Raw genomic sequence first — 12265 nt, forward strand, 5'->3', positions numbered from 1 at the left:
GACTTCTATCAGGAGCACCCCTTCCCTCAGCCTCAAAATGGCTGAAGTCTACCCGCTCACCGAAGCTCAGGTAAAATGCTTCTACTTCCACAAAGCCCTTTCTGAATCCTGCATCCCACCTTTTCCTTTTCCCTCACTTCTCCATAGAGCAAGTGTTGTATCCTTCCTGTGAATTCAGATAATAGTATCTTACCTGTGTCCTCCTTACCAACATGTTACTTGATTTGTGGTTATTCAAAGTGCAGTTGTTGCATCAATTAGAAGTAAGCATCCCGAGGGCAATCTTCATCTGATTCATCTTTGTTTCCCATCATTGCTTTGCTCAATAAATACTTGCTGAGTGAATAAGTGAGCAATAAATAATAAGAGCAAACCTGACCTATATTTTACACCTGGAGTCATATGTCAGGAAGTCTCCAAAACCTCTGATCAGTTATTGACTAATTTTAAGACATGCCACGTTTAGCAGACTTTTGGTCTGTTACTGAGTTAAGCATTTCAAAAGCCTGGGAGACGTAGCCTCTCTTTAGCAAGAAAGAATAACATGCTCTAGTGACGTGGCATTCCCAAGGACTCATGCAAGAGTGCTGTAACAGAAGTGAATTGGGTTATCATTTTTTTAACAGTGACTTGCCAAATCTCTCCATAAAATTCTTTGAAGTCTAATAGAAGTAAACACTTTCTGAATTTTTTTTTTTCCCATTTCACTTTTAAGGGAGTTCCCACAGTTTAACTCTTGTTTTGAATGATGTCTTGTAACAACTTCCAGTGTTGACAAAGGACACACTGCATCTCTGTAACTGTGGCTACCACAGAAAAGAGGAGCAGTTCCAAATGCCTTACTATTTTACGTCCTTATGAAGTTTTTTGAGAGTTGAAGTCTCCCAAACTTTATCATGTTTATAGCTCTATAATATACAATTATAACACAATATAATACAACTATACTATGACAACAGCACTACTCAACTATATGTCTATATAATATACCAATGTATAATAAAATACAACTATAATAAATGTTTCAATTAATGTTTTATTTTAACTTCCCCTAATCTCTTGACTTATTTTGCTTTACATTTTTATTAACAAAGTTCTAAACACTTACTGAATATCTTCAGCCTTGTAGTGAAACACTTTCTCATTATTTTAGTTTTATATTATCAAAGTAGAGTTGGAATGGAGCAAATTGACTCTGAATCTACCTTAAGCAGGATATCAGTCTAGCTGAATTTCATAAAAGTTGTTCAAATGTCATTGACTCAGATTCTAGTAGAACTAGGGACATCAAATATCTCTATTTTGTATGCTAAAGTGATTATAGCATGACCATATTTTAAAATACAAATCCATTTTTCTACCCTAGCTAAAATTGTTTATCGTATTTTTACTTACAGCTCTTCTATTTCTTTAGTGACATATTTTAAGGCAACAACATTTTTAAATACAGCATTAGAAACACAAACATTTTTTGAAAGGTGAACCATAACATAGCATAGACAAAAAACAAAATTATTAAAAGCCTCAGGAAATGCACAATTGAGAAAAATTCCAATAAAAATGTTCAAACAAAATAGTCTAATTCTGTAGAGATATGAAGTTTATGCATAGAAGCCAATAAAAGTTTTCTGGCCCTTCTCTCTTTCTCCCTTCACCTCCAGTGCCAGACACAACAGAGCAGCTCTCATCCGCCACATCTGCCTTGGTGAGAAGTAAGAATACAGTTCTTTATGCCAGTTAAATGACATTACTTCTGGGAGTGCCTGTTTACAAGCAAAGCTGCCAGGGATTTTCCATTTACATTGTACACAAACTTGGCTAGAATGCAGGAAGTTTAGAGACCCATGACTTTCTACTGCTGTCGCTGAGCCTGTCTCCCGTGCCAAGGGGCCTGTGACAAACGGGTCCTGACACAAACCAGGCGCTAAGCCGAATGAACAAATGAACGTTTGCATGCGTGCATGAATGAATGAATGAATGAATGAATAGAAGAAATGATAACTTGTGGCTTTATTAGTATAGCAATAGCTAATTGCCTTCTCTTTCAGTTTTGAAAGAAAATAAAGAATTGGTTTCATTCATCATTTCCTCCTCTTTACTTCAACACTGCAGAAACTTTCCACCAAGAGGAGGATTTGGGGTCCCTTGATTCTGCTCTGGCAGTGAGTTGCTTCTCTTCTACCTCGGCACAGTTTTCTCTTCAGGGAAATACGAAAACTCTTCCTGACAATGTGGCTTCTGATTTTGGGTGTGTGAGGAAGAGCCACCTCTCGTTTGAAATTCTGGCAAAGGGGGTCCTGGGAGGTGTGGAAGCTCGAGAGCGGAGGGGCTGGTAGGAGCCAAGAGGCTCCTGATACCTGGTTAGCTCTCTCTCCACCTGGGAATATTAAGCCATAAAGGAAGAGAAGGGAATGGAGGTTGATGGGAGTTATACATGCTGCAGCTGGCAAGGAGACCTACCTGGAAAGGCTTTCCATGGTCAGCTAGTGGGCATACTCAGGAGAACAACCCAAGAATAAATCACTTGGTGTTTTATTCCATTGATTCTATTCCATTGATTCAAAATACAATCAATGGAATAAAACACCAAGTGATTCTTGGCATGTCTCCTGGTCTCAGGAAGGAAACTCTTGACTTCTTTTTGTCCCAGTGATGTGACTTCTGTCAGGGCACCTTTCTCCCAGCTCAGAACCACTTCTTGGCCAGCAGTTGTTTACAATGGGAGGACAATTCCCATAACAGTAAAACTCGGTGGGTAGGAGTCCCTTGTAGTGTTGCTTTACATTGGTTCTCTGGGGCCCCAAATATTTGTCATTTACAAAGGAATGATTGATTAGGCTTCCTACACCATGTGATGCTATAAATTTGAATTCCACCAGCACCTAGTACTGGCTTGAGGAACCCTTCTTCCTTTTCCACCCAGAACCACCTCTAGGCAGGTGGCATGCTTCTGTGTAGTTTCTCCATGTCAGTTGTGATATTTTTACCATCTCCATTTTTTGACTAAGAGACCCTTCATGCACCCCAGCTTTATGTAGGGATCTGGAAGCCAGTTCCCTACCTTGATCAATCTGAGCCCACTTCTCTAGTTCTAGTGTGGGTATTAAAATTTCAGTCTCAGGTCCCAGGGCCTATGCCTAGGTAAAATTAGTATTTTTGCTTTATGGAATCTATACATATTTGATTTTTATGTACTTGTAATGTTTTAAACAACTTGGTCCTTTAACAGCCGAGCTTTGTGATTATAAGATATTTAGTTGGTTGTGATTTTGTAGGAAGTCTTACTAAGTTCACATACAATATGAGAACACTTAAGAGAACTCAAGAGTTTCCATATATTATACATTTAGTTTAGTAAAGTTATTTCAATTATTGGAAAGTTTTCATTTGTTGTCAGATAACAGTAGTACTTAAAAGGGAAAGCAAATATATTAATTTATAAATACAGCTTAACAAGTTAACGGGAATTCAGTTATGCTATAAAAGCACTCTTGAAATCATTTTTTTAAATGGCTAGACTTTTAAATAGAAAAATATGAGTTTAAAGCTGAAGTTCGAAGATTCAGGAAGATCTAGGTTTTTTAATTTGTCACTTAATATATTGAATACTAATTTTATAAAACTAAACTCTGAGTAGTCTTTTCTGTACATCACTACAATCTTCTGTGCACTAATGGCTCACGTTTAGCAGTTCACAGACTCAAACTCTAATGCATTAGAAAATACCTTTAGCATTATCAAATTAATGGATCTATAGTTTCAGTTATAGTCTCCCCTGTAAAATAGCACCTTTTTACCAAAGATATCAAATCAGAGGTAATTATTGACTCAGTTTGGTCACAATAATGGCTGAAATAATTCTTATAACCATTTTATTGAGAAGTCTCAGCTTATAGAGCTTTGGATGCAAAAGTCATTTCACTCACTGTCACCAGCTGCGTTCCATCAGTTCCCTCTCTGCTGGATGTCAGGGATCTTAGTGACTGCAGAGGTTGATTTCATAAGTTTTTTGCACAATTTCAGAATTTAGAACATACTGCGTTGAAATTTCATTTTCATCTGATTCAAAGTCCTGGTCTTCCCCCATCAATGGCTTGGAATGAGGGCTGGGGTGGTGGGTTCCACTCTCACACCCCTCCCTCTCTCCCTTTTCCACACTGGGGATTCTGTAGGGAGTCTTGTGGGGGCTCTCACCTGCAGACCCTTGGCTTGGGAGGACTGTCCTTGTTTGACCTCCTTCTCTCCATGGTTTCCCTGCAATGGCCACTCTGCAATGCTTTCCCCTGAGACCACTAGTCCAGGAGGAGCCTTCTTGCAGAGGGGAGGGAGAACCGCAAGACTGCTTAAGGCCAGTCCCCTCCACAGGGTCCACTAGAGCCTTGGGGAACTATTTACCTCACTCCTACCCCATGTTCAACGTCACAGCAGTAGCATCGGGAACCCAGCCAGTCAAGTGAATTGTCCAGAGAGAGGCCATTTCTGTGCCTGACTTTGTAAAGAAGGGGGTGTGCATGTCTCCTTCCAAACACTCCACCTTTAGCAGGAGGAAGAAGGGGGAAAAAACTCTCTTTGCCATTTCCTTGTAAGGGTAAGTATGTGTGTGAATGTGTGTGTATGCACTTGGGGGGTAGTGGGGTAGGGGAAGAGGACAGAGCCTCTTAAAATAGCTCTGCAGGCCTGACAGCTGGTAGCTCCTGAGCTTAGAATGTGCGTTCTTTAGTGGAATTTATTGCTAACTGTGGTCTTAGCCTGGCACCAGACACCCCACATCGTTTTATTACACTTAATTGGCACATTACACTCAATTACCTTGAGTGTCTCTACAATGGGCTCAGCTTCACTGTGAGATAAGCCAATAGGGGGACAGTGCCTGCAATCTACCGACGGCAGAGGACTTCTCTGATCATGCTCTGAAGGTTCTGCTTTAACCCAAAGAAATTTACATCAGAAGATGTGCTACAAGGAGTGTTGAATGAGATGCAGTAGAGGCTGCCCAGTTGAGAAGCAAAATTGTAAGAGCTAGCCATTCCCCTGAGCCCTGGCCAGTTTCACCACAAACTCACTAAAGGACTCTCCTAAACTCAGCTACCCCAACCCACGCCCCAGGAGCAACACAGTGCCTTCCTGGCTACAGACAAAGCTAACCTGTAAAATAAAAGACACATTAGTGGATTTGGGGTGGGGGGAGGGTTTGTTTGTGCAAAAGGGCACAAAGCTCCTCTCCACTCCTGCACACTGGTGTACAGCATTTGTATTGCTCTGACTAGAAATCTGCTCCCGGTAACATTGTGAAACGAAGAGTCCCAAGCATTTTCTCTGTGTTATTTATAACTTTGATTTGAATCTGGAGATGGTGAAGGCAGGCACGTGTTGACCTGAATCAGCGGGTGTAGATGGAGTGCACGACAGGTGACTTGGCTCAGGATCTGCTGAGAGAGCTGGTCCCTGGCAGCGTGAGGGTATAAGAGGTGTGAGGCTGCAGACAACCACTGGAGAAATGATTTGTGCAAATGTATGTGAGAAAAGATGCTTGGCAGGCAAAGTGCTATTGCACTTGGGACCTGTATTTCTCACATTGTGCATTTTCATGGGTAAATGTATATGGATAGCTGTCTAGTGTTACCACATGTTGTCCTCAGCATCTGTTACCTTCAAACATTGCGCAGTGAAGCTGCTTTAAGCTGGCGATATGCTACAGGAATCTCTGTTCAATTTCACAGCAGTGCTGTGTACATATTCTGCTGGGGCTACATATAAACCTATTTACTATACATTTATTCTTTCTTATGTGTAACAAGTATTACTGGGCTAATATTATATCACTTTGTTTCTAGTGGTCCCTAACCATTATCCAGGAAATGACTATTCTAGTTTTGCAAACTGACAAAAGTTTTGGTGCCCCTTGAAACTTCCTTCCTCCCTCCCTCCCTCCCTTCCATTTTGTGGGCTTCTCACTGTAAGGGTAGGATAAGCTAGTTAGCGCATATAGTCAGATGTCTAGTGTCAAAGAGTTTAAATCTCTGCAGCCCTTCCTCATGCCATGTCTTCCCCTACACATAAAGCAGCACACAGCCCCTGGAGATCACAGGCCAAAACTTCCTTTGAGTCTACGATTTGATGACTTTAGGAAATGCAACCAAAAACATGAGAAATTACATGCAGTAACTTGTAGTACTCAGCACGCAATTTCACAGGCAACTAGAAAATCTTTCAAACTTTTATTTCTGACTTTAACATTTTTTAAAAAACTTAAAGCCATCACTGTCTTGCAAGGACAGAGAATTTATCAATATTGTAAATCAGTTATTGTAGAAGTTACCATCCTAAGGTCATGTATAGAATTTGAGGAGAAAACAAGCTGAGTACCCACAATTGCTGGTCACATCTTAACAAGTCTTTGTTGGGCCAGAATCTATTTCATATGCAAGACAGAGAGAAAAACAATCTGGAGAATGCCCAGGTAACCCTGAGAGTAGGTGTTTCAAAAACATCATTGTCCACTTGGGAAAATTAGGAGGCTGTGAATTTGGCTTCTTACTTCAGAAAGAATTGTTATCTTCCTAGCTGATGGAGAAAATTCGAATGAAAGGAAAAGGTTGCAAATTTTAAGGAATAAAAAGGCAAGGCAAAGCCTTGCATTGGCAAAACTACCTCTTCAGCATTTAAAACTTTTGAGTCAGAAGCATCTTACCCTTAAGTACAAATGCCATATACATTATGAAAATATTATTGCTATGAAATAAGCCATATATGAATGTTGTACATGACTTTAGGATTTGCACTTAATCCTAAAGTGTTCATCTCTGTTCATGTCTATTAACATTGTATTCCTATTTACAAAGGGAAGGGGGATCTCCTTTAGGTAGTGGTGCATTAATAATTCAATACCTGTTCTGGTTTTGGAATGTTCCTTTTGTTCAAAACTAAAACACACACATGCACACACATGGGTGGTGAAGAGGAAAGGTGTACAAACTGTTTATTAATACTGAGGAGGTTTCAGATGACAAGACTGCCAACAGAAATGCAATCAATATCATCACAACACACAAAATACACTGGTTGGCTTAACAACTCATCTCCTTGCATAATTGCCATCCACAGGCATTTCCTGATACAAGCCTTGCCACATTCAAACTCGGCTCCACAACACCTTCTTCTGCTCTTTGACCACCGTCCGACATTCCTCCAGCTTTATTCTGGTCTTTTCCTTAAAACCATCTCCTAATATCTGTGCCACCAATGGTATTTTCTTAACACATCATTTGCAGATAAAGAAAAGCTACCCAAATGGCACTAGTTGGTGCTCTTTTTATCTGAGAAAAAGATTAGACAATTCCCCCCTCCCCCAAAGCCAGCACAAAAAATGGGGAGCACACAAGCCTTGCGCATCTTCGGCTGCCCCCGGCCCCCTTGCACACAGCCCGCGTCTGTGATCACTTGGCCTTCTTGCTTCCTTTCTGGGGTTCCTCCTCCGGGATGAACACGCTGATGGTGAAGTCACAGGTCTCTGTGCCGAATTTGTTTTTCACCACCAGACTGTACTTGCCGGAGTCGGCGGAGGTCACCCCGGTGATGGACAAGTAGGCCGTCTTCCCCGCCTCAAACTTGAGGCTGCAGTGATCGCTGGAAGCCAGGAGCTTCTCGTTCTTCAACCAGGAAACCTCCGGAGACGGGTCTCCCCACACAGTGCAAGTGAGATTGAGGGCCTGTGGGAGAAGCGTGGTGGGGGGAAAGGAGAGTTACCAGGCAGAAGGAGGATCCACTTCCAGGATCTTTCTGGTGGGCTGGCATGCTCGGAGGGAGATATAAAACACCCCAGGCCAGGGTTAACCTTGCTACTTTTAGGCATCTATGTGAGTGAAAATTGAAATCCGATTGGAATAGGTTTCCTTAGAGTTGGGGCTCTCTGGTTTCTGGAACGCTCATGATCAAAACCACACAGAGCAGTTTACTCCCACTCCGCATCTCCACATTCTCCCTTGTAAACATACACAATGCCTTTTGCTCTAAGGCAGCATTTTGGACTCTGTCTCAGGAGAGAAATCTTGTTGCCACGATCACCACCTGCTCCCCTTTGCTTTTCATCTGCGTCATTCACCCAGCAGCAGAATCGCAGCAGCTGCTTCAGATAATGGAACTCATTTTCACATTCCATCTTCCTCACTAGACTTCCCTCCCCGAACTCCGCCCCATCTGTTGTGGTTGCAAAGGCACCCTACCAAAATGTCTTCCTAAAGAAAATATTCCTGCCTCTGCGAAACCCTCTTCTTCTAAAAGACCATTATTTAGGCCTACAGGTTTATTTCCTGTACCTTTTTATTGAAAATTTTATTGAGATAATTATAGATTCACAAGCAGTTGTAATAAATAACACAGGGAGATCCTGGGTAGACTTCTCCCAGTTTTTCCCAGTGGTACCATTTGGCAAAACTATGACATAATATCACAACTAATGCCACAATCCACGGATCTTATTAGATTTCCCCAGTTGTACTTGTTTTCATTTGTATGTGTGTTGAATTCTACAAAATTCTATCAGCTGTGTAGGTTTCTGCATTCACCACCTCAGTCCAGATACAGAACATTATCCTTACCCCAAGGACCCCTCGCCATGCCCTTCTGTACTCACACCACTTTTCCTCTCCCCATTCCCCTTCTCGGTTTCTAACCCTGGCAACCACTGATCTCTTCTCCATTTCTAAAATTCTGTCCTTTTGAAAGTGTTACACAAATGGGATTCAACAGTATGTAACCTTTTGGGATTGCCTTTTTTCACTAGTGTAATTCCTTGGCGATTCCTACAAGTTGTTGTAGGTATCAGCAGTTGGTTCCTTTTTATTGCTCTGTGGTATCTGGGGTATGGAGCTGCCCCGTTGAGAGACATCTGGGGTGTGCCCATTGTGAGCTTTTATGAATAAAACTGCTACAAACATTCACGGGCAGCTTTCGGAGTGAACACAAGTTCTGTTTCTCTGGGATGAATGCTCAGGAGTGCAATTGCTGGGCCATATGATAATTTCATGTTTCTTTCTTTCCTTTTTTTTTTTTAAAGAAACTGCCAAAGTGTTTTCTACAGTGGCTGTACAATTTGATTTGATAAATCCACCAGCCATGTATGAGTGATCTGTTTCTCCCCATTTGTGGTTATCGTTTTATTTTAGCCACTCTAATAGGTGTGTCTTGATATTGCACTGTGGTTATGATTTGCATTTCCCTGGTAGCTAATAATATTGAATTTATTTCACATTTTAAATTCCATTATTGCGGGGTTTTTTTCTTACTAAAATTTAGAAACTATAAGGAGAAGAACTAGGTTTACAGTATGTCAGGAAAAGGGTATCCTTCTAAATATTCTTTTGAAGTGTCTTATAGGATCACTTGTTAACTCTTCTGTAGGAGTGTCATTTAAAATTGGGTCGATTAAGACATTTGTTTTCCTTTCATAATTAATTGGCTTTTCTTACTGAATTGTTCTATAATACATTTCAGAAAAAAAAACAGAGAGAGAGAGAACCTATGGCCATCAATCTTACTGAAGCAGCCCAGGTATATGATTCTAGAACTGTGATTACTTGGAGATTAAAACTCTTACTAAAATGAAACAAAACACTCCCAAACACCTCCAGCATCACAGAAAGCCATTATTTGTAATTTAGGTGTGAGTTAGAGTTTGCAAAGTGCTTTCACATACATCCTCTCGTAATTCTCACTATGCCCCATTGAGTTGGGTATTGGAAAATGGACTTTAAAAACAAAAAACAAAACATCCCTGCAATGGTTGACCTTATAGACAACTGTGGTCATACTTTCCACCCACGAAAAAATGACAACTACTTCTCATTAAAGCCTTTAGATATGCCTTGTTTTTCTACCCTAGTTCCACTCACCCATTGTATTTCTTCATCATCCTTTTGAAGTAGGAAAAGGTTTTGTTCTACTGCAAATACTCATACCCCTAAGAGTGGTATATTAAATTTGTTCCAATGAAACATGGGGATGAAAAAAGTGAACCCAGGTTAGAAATTATATACATTGCCTTTCAGAGGGATTAGTATGGAGCCAGGCAATCACAATTTAAAACCAAAGAAATAAATCAGTTTTCAGCAGAAACCGAGTCTGTTAAAGCACAATGAGCAGCATGTTCCACTTCAAAGACAAGGCACTGAATAGTACAGTCCATTTTCCACTATGTGTTAGAGTTTGTTTAAATGGCATTTGTCATATAATTATGATCAAACATTTCCAGCATCTCATGATTTTAAAGGATAACACTGGAAAGATAAGTAGTAGTCTGTATATGTCCACCTGAGACAAATTTGCTAAGTTGGGAACACCCTGATGCTTGGCCAACAAAACATTAAGATGATTGGAAAAGTGTATTTTTAACCCTTTTTTTTTTTTTTTTTTGGCTGTCCTGAAGGCAAATATAAACAGCCATGGAATAAGATAAAGATGGTGGGACGCTGCAAGTACCTTAAAGGAAGGGCCAAAGCCTGGGATACTGGAAGAGATAAGGGCAGGTGCTCCATACTCACCTTACCCTCCTGGATGGTGACCACGTCTGGAAGGCCGCCCAGCACCCGGGCACGATCTGCAAGCAAAGGCATTTCTGATTAATCCTGAAATGAAGAGGGTTAGTAACACCATCACAAGACCAACCAAGGTAACTAATTTTCCAATTTAGGTTCCCTCTCCTTACAGCTGTTTTATAACCTGTTTTCAACATGCAAAATAAGAAAAGGATACAGTGATTTGGGATTTTAATCCCTCTCACACATACTGCATGCATGGGGGTGCCTATATCTTAAACCTGAAATACCACTGTGCAATCTCTTTATTGTATGAAGGCCTACTCTAGGATTTTCATGGCTATTTTCAGTCCTGGCTATTCTGCAGCTTCGTAGAGGCAGAGATGACCTCAATGAACAGTGTCCAAGTGTCCTATGACCGTAAATGTTGCATAACCAACGGGCTGTTTTCAGGGGGATCTGGAGGCTCTGGAAAATTTGGGCTTTCTTTGGGTCTTCACTACACAGCTCCCCTTTATCTCCTACTACAGCAGTGGACTTACAGGACCTTGGCAGTTCTTGGTGGTGCGCTCCAGGGGTGGCCATCTATGGTGTGCAGTATATGAGGGGACAAGGTAGGGGCTGGGGAACAGAAACTCAGCTCTGGTTTGGACTCTGGGGGGACTGCCTCAGCCCCCAGGGAGGGCACCTTTCTGAAGATCATCAAAGGTATTCTCTCTGGGGCTCACTCTGTGGCCACCACCCTCTCAGTTTTAGGCCTGCTTCAGTTCATTTGCTATTCTCAATGTTCATTTCTCTGATGCCCTTCTCCACTGAGTCAGGCCTCGGCTTTGAATGAGATCTCACACATCCACTGCTGAGCCCAGGTCTCCACATGGGAGCAGAGCCTGAGATCTGATTCCCAGCCCTCTTGCTGTGTGATTCTGGGCAAACAGCTTCCCCAGGGGGATTTCATCTGTCAAATGAGGGGCTGCCTTAGATCTGTGGATGTTAAGCCCCTGAACTCTGCTCTACGGCATCCTGTGAGGAGCAGGTACTGAGTCAGGGGCCCAGAACCACCCCCCAACTTCAACTAGAAGTAATTCTGCTTTTACCTACTTAATATATGGGATCTTTGTGGAAGATTTTGTTGGAATTAAGTGGTTCATGGTGTATACAAGTGTAAAAACTCTGAGCTAGGGAACTCTGAGTTCTTTTGCAGCTCTAAACTGTGATCTGGGAGAAGAATTCCCAGACTGGAGCAAGTGTCAGCTCTTTGCCCACTGGAGAGTTCAAGAATTGGGAAAGAGGTTGTCAAACTGCTGTGGACTTAGGTTGGCTGTGTGCTTGCAGCTGCAGGGGGGGGGACACACCCCACGCAAGACAGGACATGCTGCCCTCCTGCTCCCCAATGACATTCAAATTCTGGCTCCCATATTAAGGAAGCAACTGAATACTGTGATAGAGTAGCCAGTGACTCCTGGGGTCCTATAATATTGAGTTCTTCTAGAAATCTCTACTTGTGCAACAAACAGCTGATAGAACAAAGAGATGTGGAAAGTAGAAGTGAGGACACTCTGGGCATTCAGGCTTTACAGTTTGGTGTTTGTTCACTCACACTGTGTGTAATTCAATCAAAGTAATAAAAGCCTGACTTGGCATTTTTTATCTTTCAAGGGCTCTTGGGGACATCTGTTGTAGGACAAGTTACAGTGATTTACCTGATGTCAGGTTTACAGTGTTTCTTGATTTTT

The 12265-nt window shown here is 41.6% G+C and overlaps 1 protein-coding gene across 6 annotated transcripts in view; it reads right to left on the reverse strand.

Moving 5' to 3' along the window:
- Window positions 1–6951: 6951 nt before the first annotated feature.
- Window positions 6952–12265, reverse strand: part of MYOM1 (myomesin 1) — a 214765-nt gene continuing 209451 nt past the window's right edge. For all 6 annotated transcript variants that reach the window (XM_037806345.1, XM_037806341.1, XM_037806347.1 and 3 more), the window contains 2 exons: window positions 10539–10594; window positions 6952–7709 (listed from right to left, as the gene is read on the reverse strand). In XM_037806345.1, the coding sequence (XP_037662273.1) occupies window positions 7437–7709; window positions 10539–10594 (329 nt within the window). In that variant the 3' untranslated portion in view covers window positions 6952–7436. The remainder of the gene's footprint in view (window positions 7710–10538; window positions 10595–12265) is intronic.

This window comes from Choloepus didactylus, chromosome 16, assembly GCF_015220235.1.
Source record: "Choloepus didactylus isolate mChoDid1 chromosome 16, mChoDid1.pri, whole genome shotgun sequence".
NCBI classification, from domain to species: Eukaryota; Metazoa; Chordata; class Mammalia; order Pilosa; family Megalonychidae; genus Choloepus; species Choloepus didactylus.